At 42.9% G+C, this 15,640-nt stretch overlaps 1 protein-coding gene across 1 annotated transcript; it reads right to left on the reverse strand.

Moving 5' to 3' along the window:
• Nucleotides 1-524: 524 nt before the first annotated feature.
• On the reverse strand, nucleotides 525-1,988 carry DRD5 (dopamine receptor D5; the record flags this gene model as incomplete). Its single annotated transcript, XM_084286589.1, has 1 exon — nucleotides 525-1,988. One exon carries the CDS (start codon nucleotides 1,986-1,988, stop codon nucleotides 525-527), a length of 1,464 nt encoding a protein of 487 aa, XP_084142715.1.
• Between the last annotated feature and the right edge of the window lie 13,652 nt (nucleotides 1,989-15,640).

Below are 15,640 nucleotides of genomic sequence, written 5' to 3' on the forward strand. Positions count from 1 at the left end.
AAACTGTTTTGGCAGAAACACGCATTTAAATAATCATCCAAATCACCACCTCACTATTTCTATCTTCAAAGAAAAATAAATGAACAAAGAAATAAACCCAAAGAGAAATGAAACATAAGACCTGAACAAATGAACAGTCTAGATTTTTTTTTCTATTTAACGTCTATGCCAGCCCCAACATCTGTCCTTGTTTTTAAAAGTTGTAATACTTAGCACTGACGATGGCAACTTTCATTTGCAAACACATTATAAACACGAACTGACTGCAATTATACCACGATACCTCACCACAGCTAATCAACAAGCCCACCTAGTCCTCTCTCGGGCTGGGGAAGTGCTGCATGAAGTTTGTTCTGTCAGCTCCCTGTGTGACAGTGTCTACATCCTGCAAAGTGCTACACGTACGAGTGAGTTTAGCATGAAGTGACTGACCAAACTACAGCATAAAATCAAGCAGGTTTATCCATTCAGTGCTAATATTTTGTTGTATAATCCAAGCAGAACTGACCAGGACAGGACGCAATTTAATGTAAACCATTTGGAGTGAAAGGTGTTATTTTGCCTAGTGAAATCTCCCCCTCGCAGTCCAGCTCACAGACAGAGTCGGTGGCAACCTCAGGGTCAGGGGAGATCTGGGACATCCTGTCAAAAGGGTCCTCACGATTCTCCTCACAGTCAACCACATTTGGGATCATGTTAACGTAAGCAGTCACTATCTCCTTGTGGAAAAGGGTGTCCTGGTTGTAAGAGATAAGCTCGTTGCTTATATTAACGGTCTCCACTGGAGTACTAGAGCAAAACTGGCTGCATCCCAGGAGGTTGGAGAAGACCTTCCTAAAGTCAGCATTGAAGGCATAGATGATGGGGTTGAGAGAGGAGTTGGCCCAACCAAACCAGACAAATATATTAAAGGTGGTCTCGCTGACGCAGGGAAGACCTGCGTGGGGGTCGCTTGGTGGGCTCTCGCAGAAGGGAACCATGCAGTTCAAAATGAAGAACGGCAACCAGCAGCAGACAAAGACACCCATGATAACAGAGAGAGTCTTCAACACTTTGGTTTCTTTCCTGATGGAGGACTTGAGGCTTGTGTGATGGTGGCAGTCAACGTGGTTGCTCCGGCAGCTCTGCGCGTGCTCGGCTGCCCTCTCCAGGGAAGAGATCCGACGGATCTGCACCTGGGCAATGCGGTAGATCCGGGTGTAGGTAACTATCATGATAGCCACAGGGATGTAAAAACTGATCAAGGAGGAGGAAATAGCGTAAGTCCTATTGAGGCTGGAGTCACAGCTCTCTGATGGTCCAGAGAGGGTATCGTTGCTGCTGGAGGTCCCATCAGAGGGTGTCATTGCTGCTAATGCCACCCACGTGGTGCTCAAGTCTTCCGCCCAGGTGGTGACAGCACCCGCTGCTGCCCAGCCAGCGCCAAACCCATCTCTGAAATCCCCGACAGCCACGGCAGCAGCATCCCCACCTTTGTGCCAGTTGAGCTGAACGGGGATGAAGGAGATGAGCACGGACAGAGCCCACGCCACACCGATCATCAGCAGAGCCAGCCGCTGGGTCATCTTCCTCTCATAGCGGAACGGGCTCGAGATCGCCCAGTACCTGTCCACGCTAATCACGCACAGGTTGAGGATGGAGGCCGTGGAGCACATAATATCGAAGGCCACCCAGACGTTGCAGAAAGCCCCGAAGGGCCAATACCCGGCCACCTCTGCCACCGCCTTCCAGGGCATGACGAGCAGAGCCACCAGCAGGTCCGACACGGCCAGGGACACGATGAAGATGTTGGTGACCTTGCTCCTCAGGTGCCTGTAGCGGACGATGGCCGCGCACACCAACACGTTCCCAAACAGCGTCCAGAGGATGAGCAGAGCGAGCAAACTGCCCGCCGCCACCTGCGCCGCCCCGGGGGCTCCCGACGACACCCGGACCCCTCCGGGGGACCCCGCCGTGGGCTGCAGCGGGCTCCGGCCGCCCCGCAGCATGGCTGGCGGCTCCCGGTTCCCGGCGGCGGGGCGGCGGAGACCGGGGAGCACCGAGCAGCCAGCGCCGCCCCAGCCCCATAGGGCCGCTGCCCCCCGCCCCGCCGCCCCCCGGCTGCCCTCCGCGGGCTCAGCGTCTCCCCATGCCCGGTCTTCGCGGCTCCGTTTGCTCTTCTCCTTCTCGGGAGCCCCCTGCCCGGCTGTCTCCTGCCCGGTTTCCCCCTGCCCGGTTCCCTGCTCCCCGCTCCCCGCCGGGTGGCTCCGCGCTCCGCCGCCCGAGGTGGCGCCCGCCCGGGCCGCCGGCTGCGATCCCCGCGCTCCGCCGAGCTGCGCGCCCCCCCCTCCTGCTCCCCGCCGCCCCCTCCCCGGGCCGGGCCGCCCGCCCCCGCCGCCCTCTGAGCATGCTCGATGCCGGGGACGCCCCGTCCCGGCCGGAGGGGAGCGGGGAGAAAGGGGTGAAGAGGACTGGGGGGATGCCCCGCACCGCTCCATCACCCCCCCTACACACATACATACCCGCATCCCTGCCCAAAAGAGGCGTCCTGGCCATCACTGCGCCGAGAGCAGCCCCGCCGGGGACACTTTGGACGGAAAGTCCCCCTCGTCCCATAGAGGGGAGCGGGGCAGTGCCCCCCTCGACCCCAGGGCTGATGGAAGCTGGGGGGCAGCGGGACGGCCGCGTTTGCCCCCTGCAAGGATCGGAGATGGAGCCCAGCTCGGTCACTGCCCCGAGAGGTTCTGACCGGGATCTATGGCAGGCAGGAAAGCCGGCAAACGACATCGGATTCTCCCTCGTCTCAGCCCTTCCATGGGACCAACCGTGTGTAAAAGCCAGAAAACGGAGTTAGGACCACTGGCAGCCCAGGTGTGAGCGCTGTGCGGTGGGACTCACCATGCACTAATTTACACCTACGTTTCAGACGACATACTTCAGCGATTTTCGATTAAAATACTACAGACTTAGTTTCTCCCAAACCTATTTTATTTTTAAAATATCTTTCACAGAGATCAAATCTGTTCTTGATTCAACATGCTCTTTTGGCACTAAAAGGGCTGAGAAAGCCACTCTCGGGAGCTATCCAGCTCCAGGCAGGTGGGCAAGAGTCGCTGAGCCTTGCTGGATCCAAAGTGACATGAGGGAGGATACAGTGTTAGTGTTACTAAATACGGAGTCAACAGAATCAACTCTGAAACCTTTTAAGCAATTTTCTAAAATTGTCACAGGAAAAAATGGAGCTGAGCTTCAGCTCTCGCTTAAGAAATTGGCACTACTTTTCCACATTTAAGCAGAGTTATATTTAATATTGGAGGGAGACTATAGCTTTTGTCACCACTGAATTCTAAACAGCATGACTAAAGCAGGGATGCTGAGGCAATGTGTTGCTCACACAAACTCTGCTTTCCTAAGCAGTGCCTCCTACAATTTATGTAAGCGAAGGACCAAATTCCACAGGCACTTGTGCACGTACACGCAGAAGCCACTGGTCCAGAAATGTGGATATTTTATTAAAAAAAAAATCTGATTTGCTTGTTTAGCATGTATGCATCGCTCCACCAATGCAGAGACGTGCATAGACATGTAAATGCACTGACACAGTTTATGTAATACATATCTGCATGCATTTACATGCATACAGTCAGTATGTGATATATGTTTAAATAAACATATAGGTAGCTATCATTATGCATAGTAATACCAGTACCCTAATAATAACATAAGGTGCCCAGAGCTCAGCAGCAGCAGGCACACACGCCGGCGGCTCAGTACAAATCAGCGCTGGCATCGGAGGCGGCTGGGAGCAGGCACACATCTCCTTCGTCCAGCTCTGCTGCCTGTGCTGGGGTCAGGCAGCAGGGAGGTGCAAGCAGCTGGGAAAGGTGCCTTAACCCATCGAAGCAAAAATTGCCTGAGTGCATTTGTCAGGCATCTGAAGAACGAAATTTGATTCTGCTTTCCGCAGTACTGCCTGCAAGAGACTGACCTGAAGTAGGGAGGAGTTTTCAAAGTATCTCTTAGCAGCGAAGTATGGCATTTGGATGTGTCTGGCTCCTGTGTAACTGAGAATTCAGAGCATATAATGCTCTCTCACATATTTTATCTCTAGCAAATGTTCTTGAGTTTCAGCTGCTGTGAACTGAAGTTCACAGAGGTACCTATGGAAAGAGACCTAGCGCTGAGCTGAGGCAAGTATCATCAGCCAGAGATGTGTCTGGATCTGTAGGTGCACTGGAGATACAGTTTTCAATGTTGATGCAGCATTTTGTGCACACTCAGAACTTATTTCAAGTCACAGGAATGCACAGGCATTCAAGAATATCTTCAGTGGTAGTAGAAAAACATACAGGTTTGTGGTGAGGCTTAAAGCCCCATGCTAGTGGACTCAGGGGGTTTGGCAGGGGGGCAGGAGAGAGAAATGAGTCCAGTGGCTTTCCTGCAGCACTAGAGGCAGATCATTCAAAGCGGCACCAGGCCACAGCAGCAGTTGTATAATGGGGATGTTTATGGTATGTTACGGTATTCCACTCATTCCATCAATATTTTGGGGGACTGGGATAAAAACCTTTAGCGTTTATAGGTTACTAGCATCTTTTATCTATTTTTTTATTATTATCATTATTATTTTAGTTTCTGTAGGTAGTTTGTATATGCATTTCATTTTAATAATAGTCCATTAAAACCACAGCTGTTGCTTGCTGAGGGATTTGGAGTGTTTTTTGTTGGTTTTTTTTTTTTCTTTTTTTTTTTTTTTCATCCTGAAATCATTTTTGTAATGGCATTTGTGCTTTTCCTTTGGAGCTTTGTCTTCTTTCTCTCTCTCTCTCTCTCTTTTTATTCACCTGATAAAATTGCACTTGTCTCTCACAGCTGGCAGATTGGAAGTAACTGAATTTAACTGCTATTGCAAGGTTTCTGAGGGAAAAAAATAATCTTTGCAGTTCCTGATTTTGGAGATGTACGTTTTACTAGCTCTCTTTCCTTTTATCGCAACACAGTCTACTTCCATTTCAAAACACACAAACCCACTGTTCTCACAGAACAGTCACAGAATGGCCGAGGTAGTCAGGGACCTCTGGAGATCCTCTGGTCCACCCTCCTGCCAAGCAGGATCACGTCATACATGATGTGTCATACAGGATGGCATCCAGATGGGTTTTGAGTATCTTCAGAGAAGGAGACCCCACAGCCTTTCTGGGCAGCCTTGTGTCAGTGCTCTGTCACCTCACAGTAAGTAATTGCTTTCTCCTATTCATCTGGAACCTCCTGTGCTTCAGTTTGTGCTCACTGTCCCTTGTCCTATCACTGGGCACCACTGAAAGGAGTCTGGCCCCATCCTCTTGCCACCATCCCCTCAGATATTTGTACCCATTGATAAGATCCCCTCTCAGTCTTCCCTTCTCCCAGATCAGCAGACCCAGCTCTCAGCCTCTCCTCATATGAAAGATGCTCGAGTCCCCAGATCATCTTCGTAGCCCTGCACTGGGCTTGCTCCAGCAGCTCCATGTCCTTCCGGTACTGGGGAGCCCAGAACTGGACACAGTGCTCCAGGTGGATTGCACCAGGAGCTGAGGAGAGGGGCAGGATCACCTCCCCTGGCTGCTGGCAATGCTGGCCCTAATGCACCCCAGGGCACCATTGGTCTTGATGGCCACAAGGCCCATGGCTGGCTCACGATTAAGCTGCTGTCCACCAGGATCCCCAGGTCCTTCTCCACAGAACTGCTTTCCGGGAGGCCAGCCCCCAGCCTGTACTGATGCCTGGGGTTAATCCTCCCCAGTTGCAGGACCCTGCACTTGCCTTTCGTGAACTTCATGAGGTTGCTCTCCCCTCATTTCTCCAGCCTGTCCAGGTCCCTCTGGATGGCAGCACAGCCCTCTGCTCTATCCTCCACTCCTCCTAGTTTTGTGTCATCCACAAACTTGCTGAGGGTGCACTGTACTCCGTCATCTTTCTATAGAAATACATTTATTTAACATTTTTTTTACACTCCCAAAGTTACCCATTCTAGCCAAAGAGGTACTCAATGTGAAGAGATAAAAAATAATTAATGCCCAAAGGATGTTAAAATCTATAGACACAGACATACTGCTGAGGGTTAGGCGATAAAAGCATCCCAACAAAGAGCTCCCATTACAGTTAGGTCCCAGAACAGGGAAGAAGAGGTAAAGGTGGAAGTGGCTGGAAGTCACTGCACATTAGGTCCTTTTAGCGAGGTAGCTGGACATGTTCTTAACTTTAAAAGCAAGCTGAAGTGGAGCTATATTTAGTAGTGTGTTTGAACATATGCTTAAGCTCCATCAGTTTCACTCACTGAAGCTGAAATGCTTTACTGCACAGGGATAGACAAAGGTGCGCGTGTATATATATAGGAACACAAAAATATTGAGGAAGGAAGAGGAGAGAAATGGTATCATCAATTTATTCATCACAAAAAAAAAAAAAAAAAAAAAGTCCTTTCAGACTTGGTCTGGTTCTGCTGTTCTTGTTTCAAATAACACGTATAAAAATATGAGCAATTGGAAAATGATCGGACAGGAGTTATAGGAACTTTATCTAGGAAACTTTCTTAGGTGAACAGAGGACACCAGAAGGGTTAAAACCAGCTGGGAAGATCTGGCAGGGGAAGAAGTTTTCTGGTAAAAGACGACTTTTACTCTTTCAGGTAAAGTTATAAAAACTGCAGAGACTCAGATCTGAATCTATGAGAAATCAGGATATAGACAGTGTGCATTTTTAACAGTGAGGACAATTAATGGCTGATAAAATTGATTCAGGGTTGTAATGGATTTGCCATTGTTTGAGGTCTGAAACTCAAGGCTGAATGTATTTCTTAAAGACGGTGCCTCAGCTCCCCTCCCAGCTCCATCCTGCTTCAGTTGGCACCAGGCAGGATTGTGTAGTCTGTGTTGGGAGGAAAGCAATTTTGGATTATTGCAGTTCTACCTTCTGGCCTTAAAACCCATTTAAGTTTTTTTTTGTTGTTGTTGTTGACTTGAGACTGTGATGGATAGTATTAATTAACCATGTAAGAGAATAAACAGCCCTCCCAGTATCTCTGTTGATTCTTTTTTTTCTGTAATGAGTGTGATATGGTTCCTACATAAGCTGTTGATCATTCTGTGGTTGAAATCATGAAGTAATTGATGTTACCAGAAGCAATTTCCACAGATTTTTTTTTTTTTTTATTCATACTAAGCCTGACAATTTAAACCAATGGTGAAAGATGAAAGATAAATATTAGTCACAACCAAAAGCAAAGGAAATATGACTTCTGTAATTATGATTTTCTGGTGGACTGACTTAGTTCATTTTGTGGCTTCTTTCTCATAAAATATCTTGTATCTTTGAATATTTGTAATTATATACTAAAAGTTAGTATCTATATTTTTTCAGGGGTGCAGCTAATACAAGAGGGCCTCACATGATGAAAAACTACTAAAGATCAGTGGGATCTGAAGCAAGATCAAGAAAAAAGAAGGCAAACTGATTTATACAATCATATAATTTGGGTACATTATTTGTATTCTCTGTGCATACACAGACACATCCAAGGTGAGCATCTGTCCTGGGAAAATTATAAAGATGAAAAAGCTATCTAAATTTTCTAATACTGACCATTTATTTATTTATTTATTTATTTATTTTGTCAACTGTATTGTCAGACTGCAAATAAAAACTAGGTGGGCTTAATTCCCAAAGAAGTGAGTGTAATTTCTTCTGTAATGATTTGGCCTATGGGGTAATTTGAATAGATTTTTTTTCATTGTTCTGATTTCTCTGCTTCTCTAACCTGCTGTATATTAACAGGATCTATGAATATTGAATAGAATATGTAAATCACTTGCTTTTTTAATTAATTATTTTTATTGGAACATTTGCCATCAACATCTTCAGATGCTTCCCTGCCCATTAACTTACTGTGAGATGGTCTTGCACAAAATGTGTAGCATGGAAACAAACAAATAGCAATTTCTGTGGTAAAAATGGGCTCTGTCCTGAAGATGTCTGATAGAAAACAGGGACTCAGAGTATAGGTCACTCTCTGTGCTCACTTTTATCCTTCTTTTAGGAGCAAAACCAAATGTGTCAGCACCTTAGGGCAGCCCCCACTGGGCTGTTAACAGGAAAATATGAGCCTTAGAGCCAGAGAAGACATTCTCTGAAGAAATGCAGCTGACATCTCCAAGGGCTGGATGAGTAACTTGTTGCTGGGTTTCCCTCCTCCTATAGATAGGCAGCTGCTGGACGGAAGGGACCAGCAGTGAGAAGCAGGACCCTCATGGTGGCACTGAGGGACAGGAGTGTTCTCGCAGTGCAGCCTGCTGCAAAAGCTAAACAGAAAACTGCAGTGCAAAGTGATTTTATAGGAGACTCACCAAACAGAGTCGATATGTTTGTAGATCTATACTTCTTAAGAGCCATATAGGACCAGGGTTAGATTTTGTAGTTCAGGATTTATCTGGGGGAAGAATTCCAGTTTTTAAATGCAAGTGGTTGGAATCACCAATTTTGTCACGTTGGGATAAATAGGAGTAAATTACTGTTTTTATTTAGTCTTATTTATCTATTTATTTATTTATTCCACAAGTAAGACATAAAGTAAAATGCTCCTTTAAAATAAAGAGGTCTCATTCATTTCCATAGTGGAATATCAGCAACAGGGATGAGAAAGTTCTTTATTAAATATCTATTGCAATAAGCCTAAGGACTACTAGTGTTGTTACAGAGCACAGAGCACCTGCTGATGAAGACATCATTCTGCCAACACAGAAGAGAGTTGTACTGAGATTGACAAAGACAAACTAAAGAGCATTCTTCTGTCAATCGATGACAGCAAAAGCTATTTATTCTGAATTGTGAATAGCCGTCTGGATGATAAGCAGAGGCATTTTATCCTACAGCATGTCTAGAATTTCCATCCTATTGTCTTCTCCTTCTCTGACACGCCTAAAGAGAGGCAAAGCAGAAACATGCATTATTTCAAGGGCTGAGAGCACCCCCTATAACATTTTATGACCCCTGACACACTGCAAATCAGAGGAGGGAATATGCAGGTCAAAATCATATGCTCCAAAATGATTTCCAAGGGAAATACCCCGAATTCTGCAAAAAGTCATAGCTACAGTGGATTGGCATAGCAGGCATCCTTGTAGCAAAAATCACCTGTGACATGTGTCCGTGGATGAAAAAAGAAGGCAAGTAAGAGACAGGATCTTGACAGTATTGTATGGAGCTGGCCATCATATGGATCACATCGTATATGATCAGTCATGACAGATTGGTCAGTCCAGGGTTCATTTAGAGAACAGCACCACTTTGCACCCCTCTCAGGGAAGGTTTCTGTGTAAAGGTCACAGTGAGACCTAAACTTACTGGAAGCTTGTCCCAGTGGTAAAATGTTGTGTTGGTAAAATAGTAACTGAACCCAGTGAGATTTTCTTTATGTTATTTTGGTAGGACTCATCATTTGGAAGACTCATATATGTATTGACTTGCAAGATATGCTAAAAGACTACTTTTGCCTTGGGCATTCAGCGGAGGTGACTGTACGTAGGCAAACATAAAATGTGCATTGATCTGAGAAATAAAAAAGAGTGGCTGTAGGCAACAGCAGGTTCCAGAATGTCAGAGCAGAGAATGAGACTAAGGACAGGAGCTATCAATTGAAATGTTGTCTAGCTGCTTTCATCAAAGAAAATATTGCGGATCAAATTAGCTGATATTTGTGAACTGTTTGTTGCTCATAGGCTATACTGATTGCAGTAATTACCTAAAATAATGATACCCAGCTCTGAATTTTTATTTTAGAATAATTTATTTTAGAATAATTTAGAATAACTACTTGCCTTTGCTGTCATGGCCTTTCTAGTTAAAAATAAGTAGCTACTGCAATTTCTTTTAGTACTATTGACAGACATCTGTGACCTAAAGAGGGCTGGGTTATTTTATTTTAGCTGTAGTTCTACTCAAACATAAAAGATAATCATGGAAATTATATTTGCACAAAAGTTTAACGTTTGTTTCTCTTTTGACAGAATAATGCAAAGTGATAAGAGGTAGTTTCCTTCCTGGAGTAATTTATCTAATAATGATACCCCACTATTTTACTTTGTCTCAGTATCTGATCCCCACCTAGTGGTATGTAGACCGTGCCAGAGTCTGTTCTTACCTGCACTCGATAACTGCTTGCCACAGATCCAGTTTCAGTGCCACACTGAAGCACATATCCGATGTCCAGTGGAGGCACAACTATGTTTTCCTGATATACTGAAGTTTTAGTTCTGGATTGTTAATGCACTGGAAAGGTTTTCCAAAATGATCAGCAAAGAAAAGAAAATAAAAGGTTTGGAGAGAAGAAAGACACTGTGGTGCTTGGAAACGAATGTTCTCAAAAAAGATTTGACTATTATCATGTCTTATTAAAATCTTTCTCGGTAATGAAGCTACTTGTTTCCAGCAGGCAGTGATGAAAAATCCCACCTGAGGAGCACTGCTGACTGCAGGAGTGCTCCACCAAATTTGGAGAGGAGCACCAGGAGGGATGAGGAAGGTATCCTGAAGATATTATGAAGCTGTTGCTTATCACCTCGTAGCTAATAATGGTTATTTTCCTACAAAGGCCTTTGTCTGTTAGAGTTAGAATTACTAAATTCAGAAGATGATTGACTCAAGTATGACCCAGAAACCAAGTGTGGATTTAGCCCTAAGTATCTTACAATTTTGTTCAGTGAATTTGAAAAAAAAAAAAATAAAAAAAAAATAACAAAAACAAACAAACCCAAAACCAACCAAACAAAATACAATAGTAGATGAAGGCAGAAAAGATGCTATATAGAACAGTAAAAGTTGCTTTAAATCTCAGACAAATTAATATGGGATACAACACACCTCCTAATAAATAAATAAATATAAATAAATATATTAAAATGACTCTTAACCATTGTCTATTGACATTGAAGTGAGATTTTCCAGAACCATCAACTTCTGGATGAAATTCATCCTATAGAGTTGATAAAGCCAATCCTCTTTTTCAAGATTACCATTAACAATTGCAGCTACTTCAATTCTGCTTCAACCCAGGTCTCTTTTGATTTATGTGTTCACGGAATGAGGCCAAATCCTTGAGGACGAGGGCTCACAGGGAATAAGCAATACAATGAGCCATCTGTATGAACACTGTCTCAAATGTGACAGAGCATGATCGTAAAATTAAATGCACATTTAGATTTGCCAGTATCCTTGCTAACTGATTTGTTATATACTTACAGGTATAACTTCAGTGTTATCTCTTCTGGCATTTTTTAAATCCCTGGTTTCTTAACCATATGAACATAATAGATATCAGTATTGTTCAGTGAATGGGGAAAAATACAGAAAATAAAGTTAATAATTTCCTTAAAGGAAGTCAGAGAAGGCAATTTAAAAATGACTGCTTGTATTTAAACCTTGAAGTTTGGGGATCTTTCTAGCTTCATGGCTTTTAAGTGCAATTTAATGAAGTACATTGTTTTTGATAATATGTTATATAAGATATGGTCAATGGCTCAACAGATTCATTTTTTGGGATCCAGAAATGAGTCATTTAAAGGTGTTTATACATCATTACATGCAGATGCTCACATTATTCAGCCTGTCTTTTGAGTACTGTCAGGTCATACAGAGAGTACGTAATGTTCAAGCAGCATGCACTGGTTTTGCTGTGCTGCTTTCTGACCTGCTCTAATGAAACTCCAAAAAGGCCTCACAGGCCTAGTTAGACACAGTTAAAATGAAAGCACTGTTTGTAAAGCCATAGACTAGCAGTGTCCAGAAACCTCAACTTAGAGAAAGCTTTGAAGAACTGTCCTATTAAAGGTCCTTTTTCTCTATATCCTTGCAAATGTGATATCTAAACTTTTGTTAATCTTAGTAAGTAATAAATTAAATTAAACCTTGTATTGGCTACACAAAACTTTGTTATCAAATTTCCAAGCAAGTTACCTGGCTCACATTATTATGGTGATTTAATTTGCACTCCATTTTCAGCCAGAAACAACTCAATAAAGCTTAAAACTTAATAAAACTAATATATCTTTAATCTCTTTTAGAAATACAGGTATGCTCATTATCATCTTTCAGAAGTATGACAACTTCTGTTTGTCAACATGACTACAGAGCAGTTCACTTTTTAAATTAAATTCCTTAGGTCCAAATTTCAGCATCTCTTTGGAGTCAGTAATTCAGAGCTGGCTGGATGTAACCACACTTTGTTCAAAGCTTTTGAGGGAAAAGGCAGAATAACACAAGCAAGACGTACTAAGTGCCCCTGCTTAGGAAAGTCTCAGCAGATTAGATCTTGTAGTATTTATTACATGTTGCTCAACTGAAGAGACAGTCAGGGTTTTTTGAATTAACTAATTATCCTCATAAGGACCTTTAATTCCCCAGTCAGTAGAAAGAAGCACGTACTTAAGTTACTTGGATAATTTCCCTCTCTGCTGTTTTTTGAAGCTGCCTCCTTCTCTTCAGTGACATAGTCCACTCAAACTCTATAGACTGCAAACAGGCTGTACAACACAGGAATATATGCAAAATGATCATGTTTAGCATTGGATTTTTTTTTTTTTTTTAGGTAATTAAAAGAGGAAATTCAAAGGATTGAGACATACTTGTAAATGGAATTCATTTATTATTTCAGCTCAACCATGACACCTACAACTTTGTGCTATTCCTCAGAATATTTTTAAAACTATTACATATTAGTATTGTGGGACATATTAGTATTAGTATGCCAGAGTGGAGCTGGGGGAGGTGGTGTAGAAGAAGATAAGTTTGAAAGTAGATGTTTGAGAAAGCCTGGATTTAATCAGAGAGCTAGAGATTATCATTCCTAGTTAAAAATCTGTTTCTTCAAAAGCTATATTTCTAAAATGTTCAGAAATTCATGACTTGCCATTTCATCAAGAGTAGTCTTACTAAGATCTGGTTCCATAAGATATTCTGGTTTTGGATAAAACAATATTTTGGGGTTGAATCTTGTCATGAAAACCTCTTATGTCTATTCTCTGGTTCCCTGAAACAGAACCATTTAAGTCAGCAGGGTTTCATCAGTGAAGCTTGGAATAGAATTTGCTCATTAGAATGGTTTAAGCATTTGCTCACTGCCAGAGTGCTGCCCTAATTCACTTTTCTGAATAAACTTTAATCTTAGCACTCAAAATCAATTTAATACCATGAACAAATGAAATTATTTCAATAGTAATGTTGAGAAACAGAAAGGACTAAGTAATTGCAGATGAAATATAACTAAGTACTGATGTTATTTATTTTTGAAACTTCCAAATGTGCACTAAGTGTTTATAATAGGGCATATGGGCTCTTTTTGCCCCTGGGGATTGGCAAGCTCTGCTTTAGATGAACACCAGTGGTGGGAATCAGCTAAAGAGCACCACTTTGAGCTGAAGAATGGCATGCGACCCATTCCGTAGAAAGAAGCAGTCTTTCTCAAGCCATTTTTATGACTGCCTAAAAGAAGAAATGGAATTTGTGGGCTTACCTAGTGAAGTGAGCTTTCTCTGACACCAGAAGTAGCTGAAAAGTTATTTCAACAGTTGATTTGGAAGGAAGATGAAAGCTTTATTTGATTATACAGATTGCCCTATTCATTCTACTTTAAATGAAACCAGTCTGGGAGAGAACCAAGTGAAGTGGTTAGAGCCGCATGAAAGAAGGTGCATGAAAGAAGGTGAGATAAGGTTACTGTGTTCAAGGGAAAAGACTACTCTTGAGAATGAAGGTAGGAACTAAAAAAGATGTGATAAAAGACATGACAAGCAGCACTGAAGAAAGGCAGAGGTTACAGTGACGTGACCGGACAGTGACTTCTAAAACACACCCAAAGTCTAACAACTGAACTTGCTCTGCAGGAACGGAGGTGCTCTCACACTTAGCCTCGCCAGTGGTTAATCTAATTCATATTCAGATGGAACTTGCTTTACCTGATCTGGGTTTTGCAACAGATAGAGCAGGTGGCAAAAATTCCTTGGTGTATTATGGCTGTATGTACTACAGAATAGAACCAGAGATTAATCATGACGTTGAAGCAATGCCTAGAAGGCATCAGGTCATTTATCTGATGGTCCGTGCTTGCCATCTAGTGGTACGAAGCCAAAACTTGTGTTCTGCTCCGTGAATGCTAGCTGAAAGCTGCCAGGGAAGCATGCCTGTCCCCTTCCAGCTGGCAGTGACAGCGGCGGCCCAAAGTGAAACAGGCCTCTGAGGGGCTGGAGGAGAAAGGCGGCAGCCCCTGATCACAGGATCAAAGAATAATCAAGGTTGGAAAAGACCTCCAAGATCATCTGGTCCAACTGTCCCCCTACCACCAGTATCACACACTAAACCATGTCCCTAAGCACCAGGTCCAACCCTTCCTTGAACTCCCCCAGGAACAGTGACACCACAACCTCCCTGGGCAACCCACTCCAATGCCTGGCTACTCTTTCTGAGAAGTAATGTCTCCTAATTTCCAACCTAAACCTCCCCTGGAGCAACTTGAGGCCATTCCCTTCAGTCCTAGCACTGGTTATCTGCAAGAAGAGGCCAACCCCCAGCTCGCCACAACTTCCTTTAGGCCTCCCCTGAGCCTCCTCAAGACTAAACAACCCCAATTCCCTCAGCTGCTCCTCACAGGACTTGTGCTCCAGGCCCTTCGCTAGAGCACCAGTAGCTGCCTATGGCAGAGCTGTTGCTTCCATTTTAGTGCTCTGGCCGTAGCTGCAGCCTGTCCATCTTAACAGACTGTTTTCTAAGAGTATTCAGACACCCACCTTTTTACTGCTTTCTGTGAGAATTCAGGCAACTAAGCGTCCTAGGGATTTGAGCTTATGTTTTGACAGCTTGTAAACCAGGCTCGTAAAATCCTCAGCCTCACAAATTCTAGAGTCATCAGCTATGACTACAGCATCCCTGTGTGAGTACACACAATTACTTTCCATCCAGAAGATTGAAGCACAATGAAATTAGCAGCCCATTAAAAAAGAAACATACAGGGGATAGATACCATTGTTGCAACAGAACACATGTACTTGAAACTAAGCTACAAGATGAGTTTTTCACTTTTAAAACATATCAAGGATGTGTGAATAAAGAGCTTTGTAAAAGAATTAACTTTATTTTGGAGTTATGTCATTTAGTAAATACAAGAGAGGTTCATTAATAGAAATATATTTTAAGAAGTTATATACAGCATGATGTTTAACATACATGCTATTTACTTGGATTTCATGCCATATAGTTAAGAAAATAATAACTATATATATTGGTTTTCTATTGCTTTTCAGAAAGTTTAATGTAATTCCCACATCCCAACTAAATAGCACATGTTTTTGTGTTTTTACTATAAAAATGCAGCTAGGAATTAATAGTTTTCAGAGTCTGTGATTCAGAAGCATCACTCAGTTTAGCAGTCCTTGGGATTTTCCCTCTTAAGTCATACAGAATTTTTTTAACCACCTTCACAGGCCATAATGAATGAAAATAAAGCAATACCAATTATTTAGAGGACAAATCTCAGATGACCTAAACAAATATTAATGAGATTTAATTAACTTTACTATGTAGAGTTGACACTAATATGAATTTGAAAAGTCTACCTTGGCAGTAATAATACATATATAAC

The sequence above is a fragment of the Netta rufina genome, assembly GCF_964035555.1.
Source record: "Netta rufina genome assembly, chromosome: 4".
Lineage (NCBI taxonomy): Eukaryota > Metazoa > Chordata > Aves > Anseriformes > Anatidae > Netta > Netta rufina.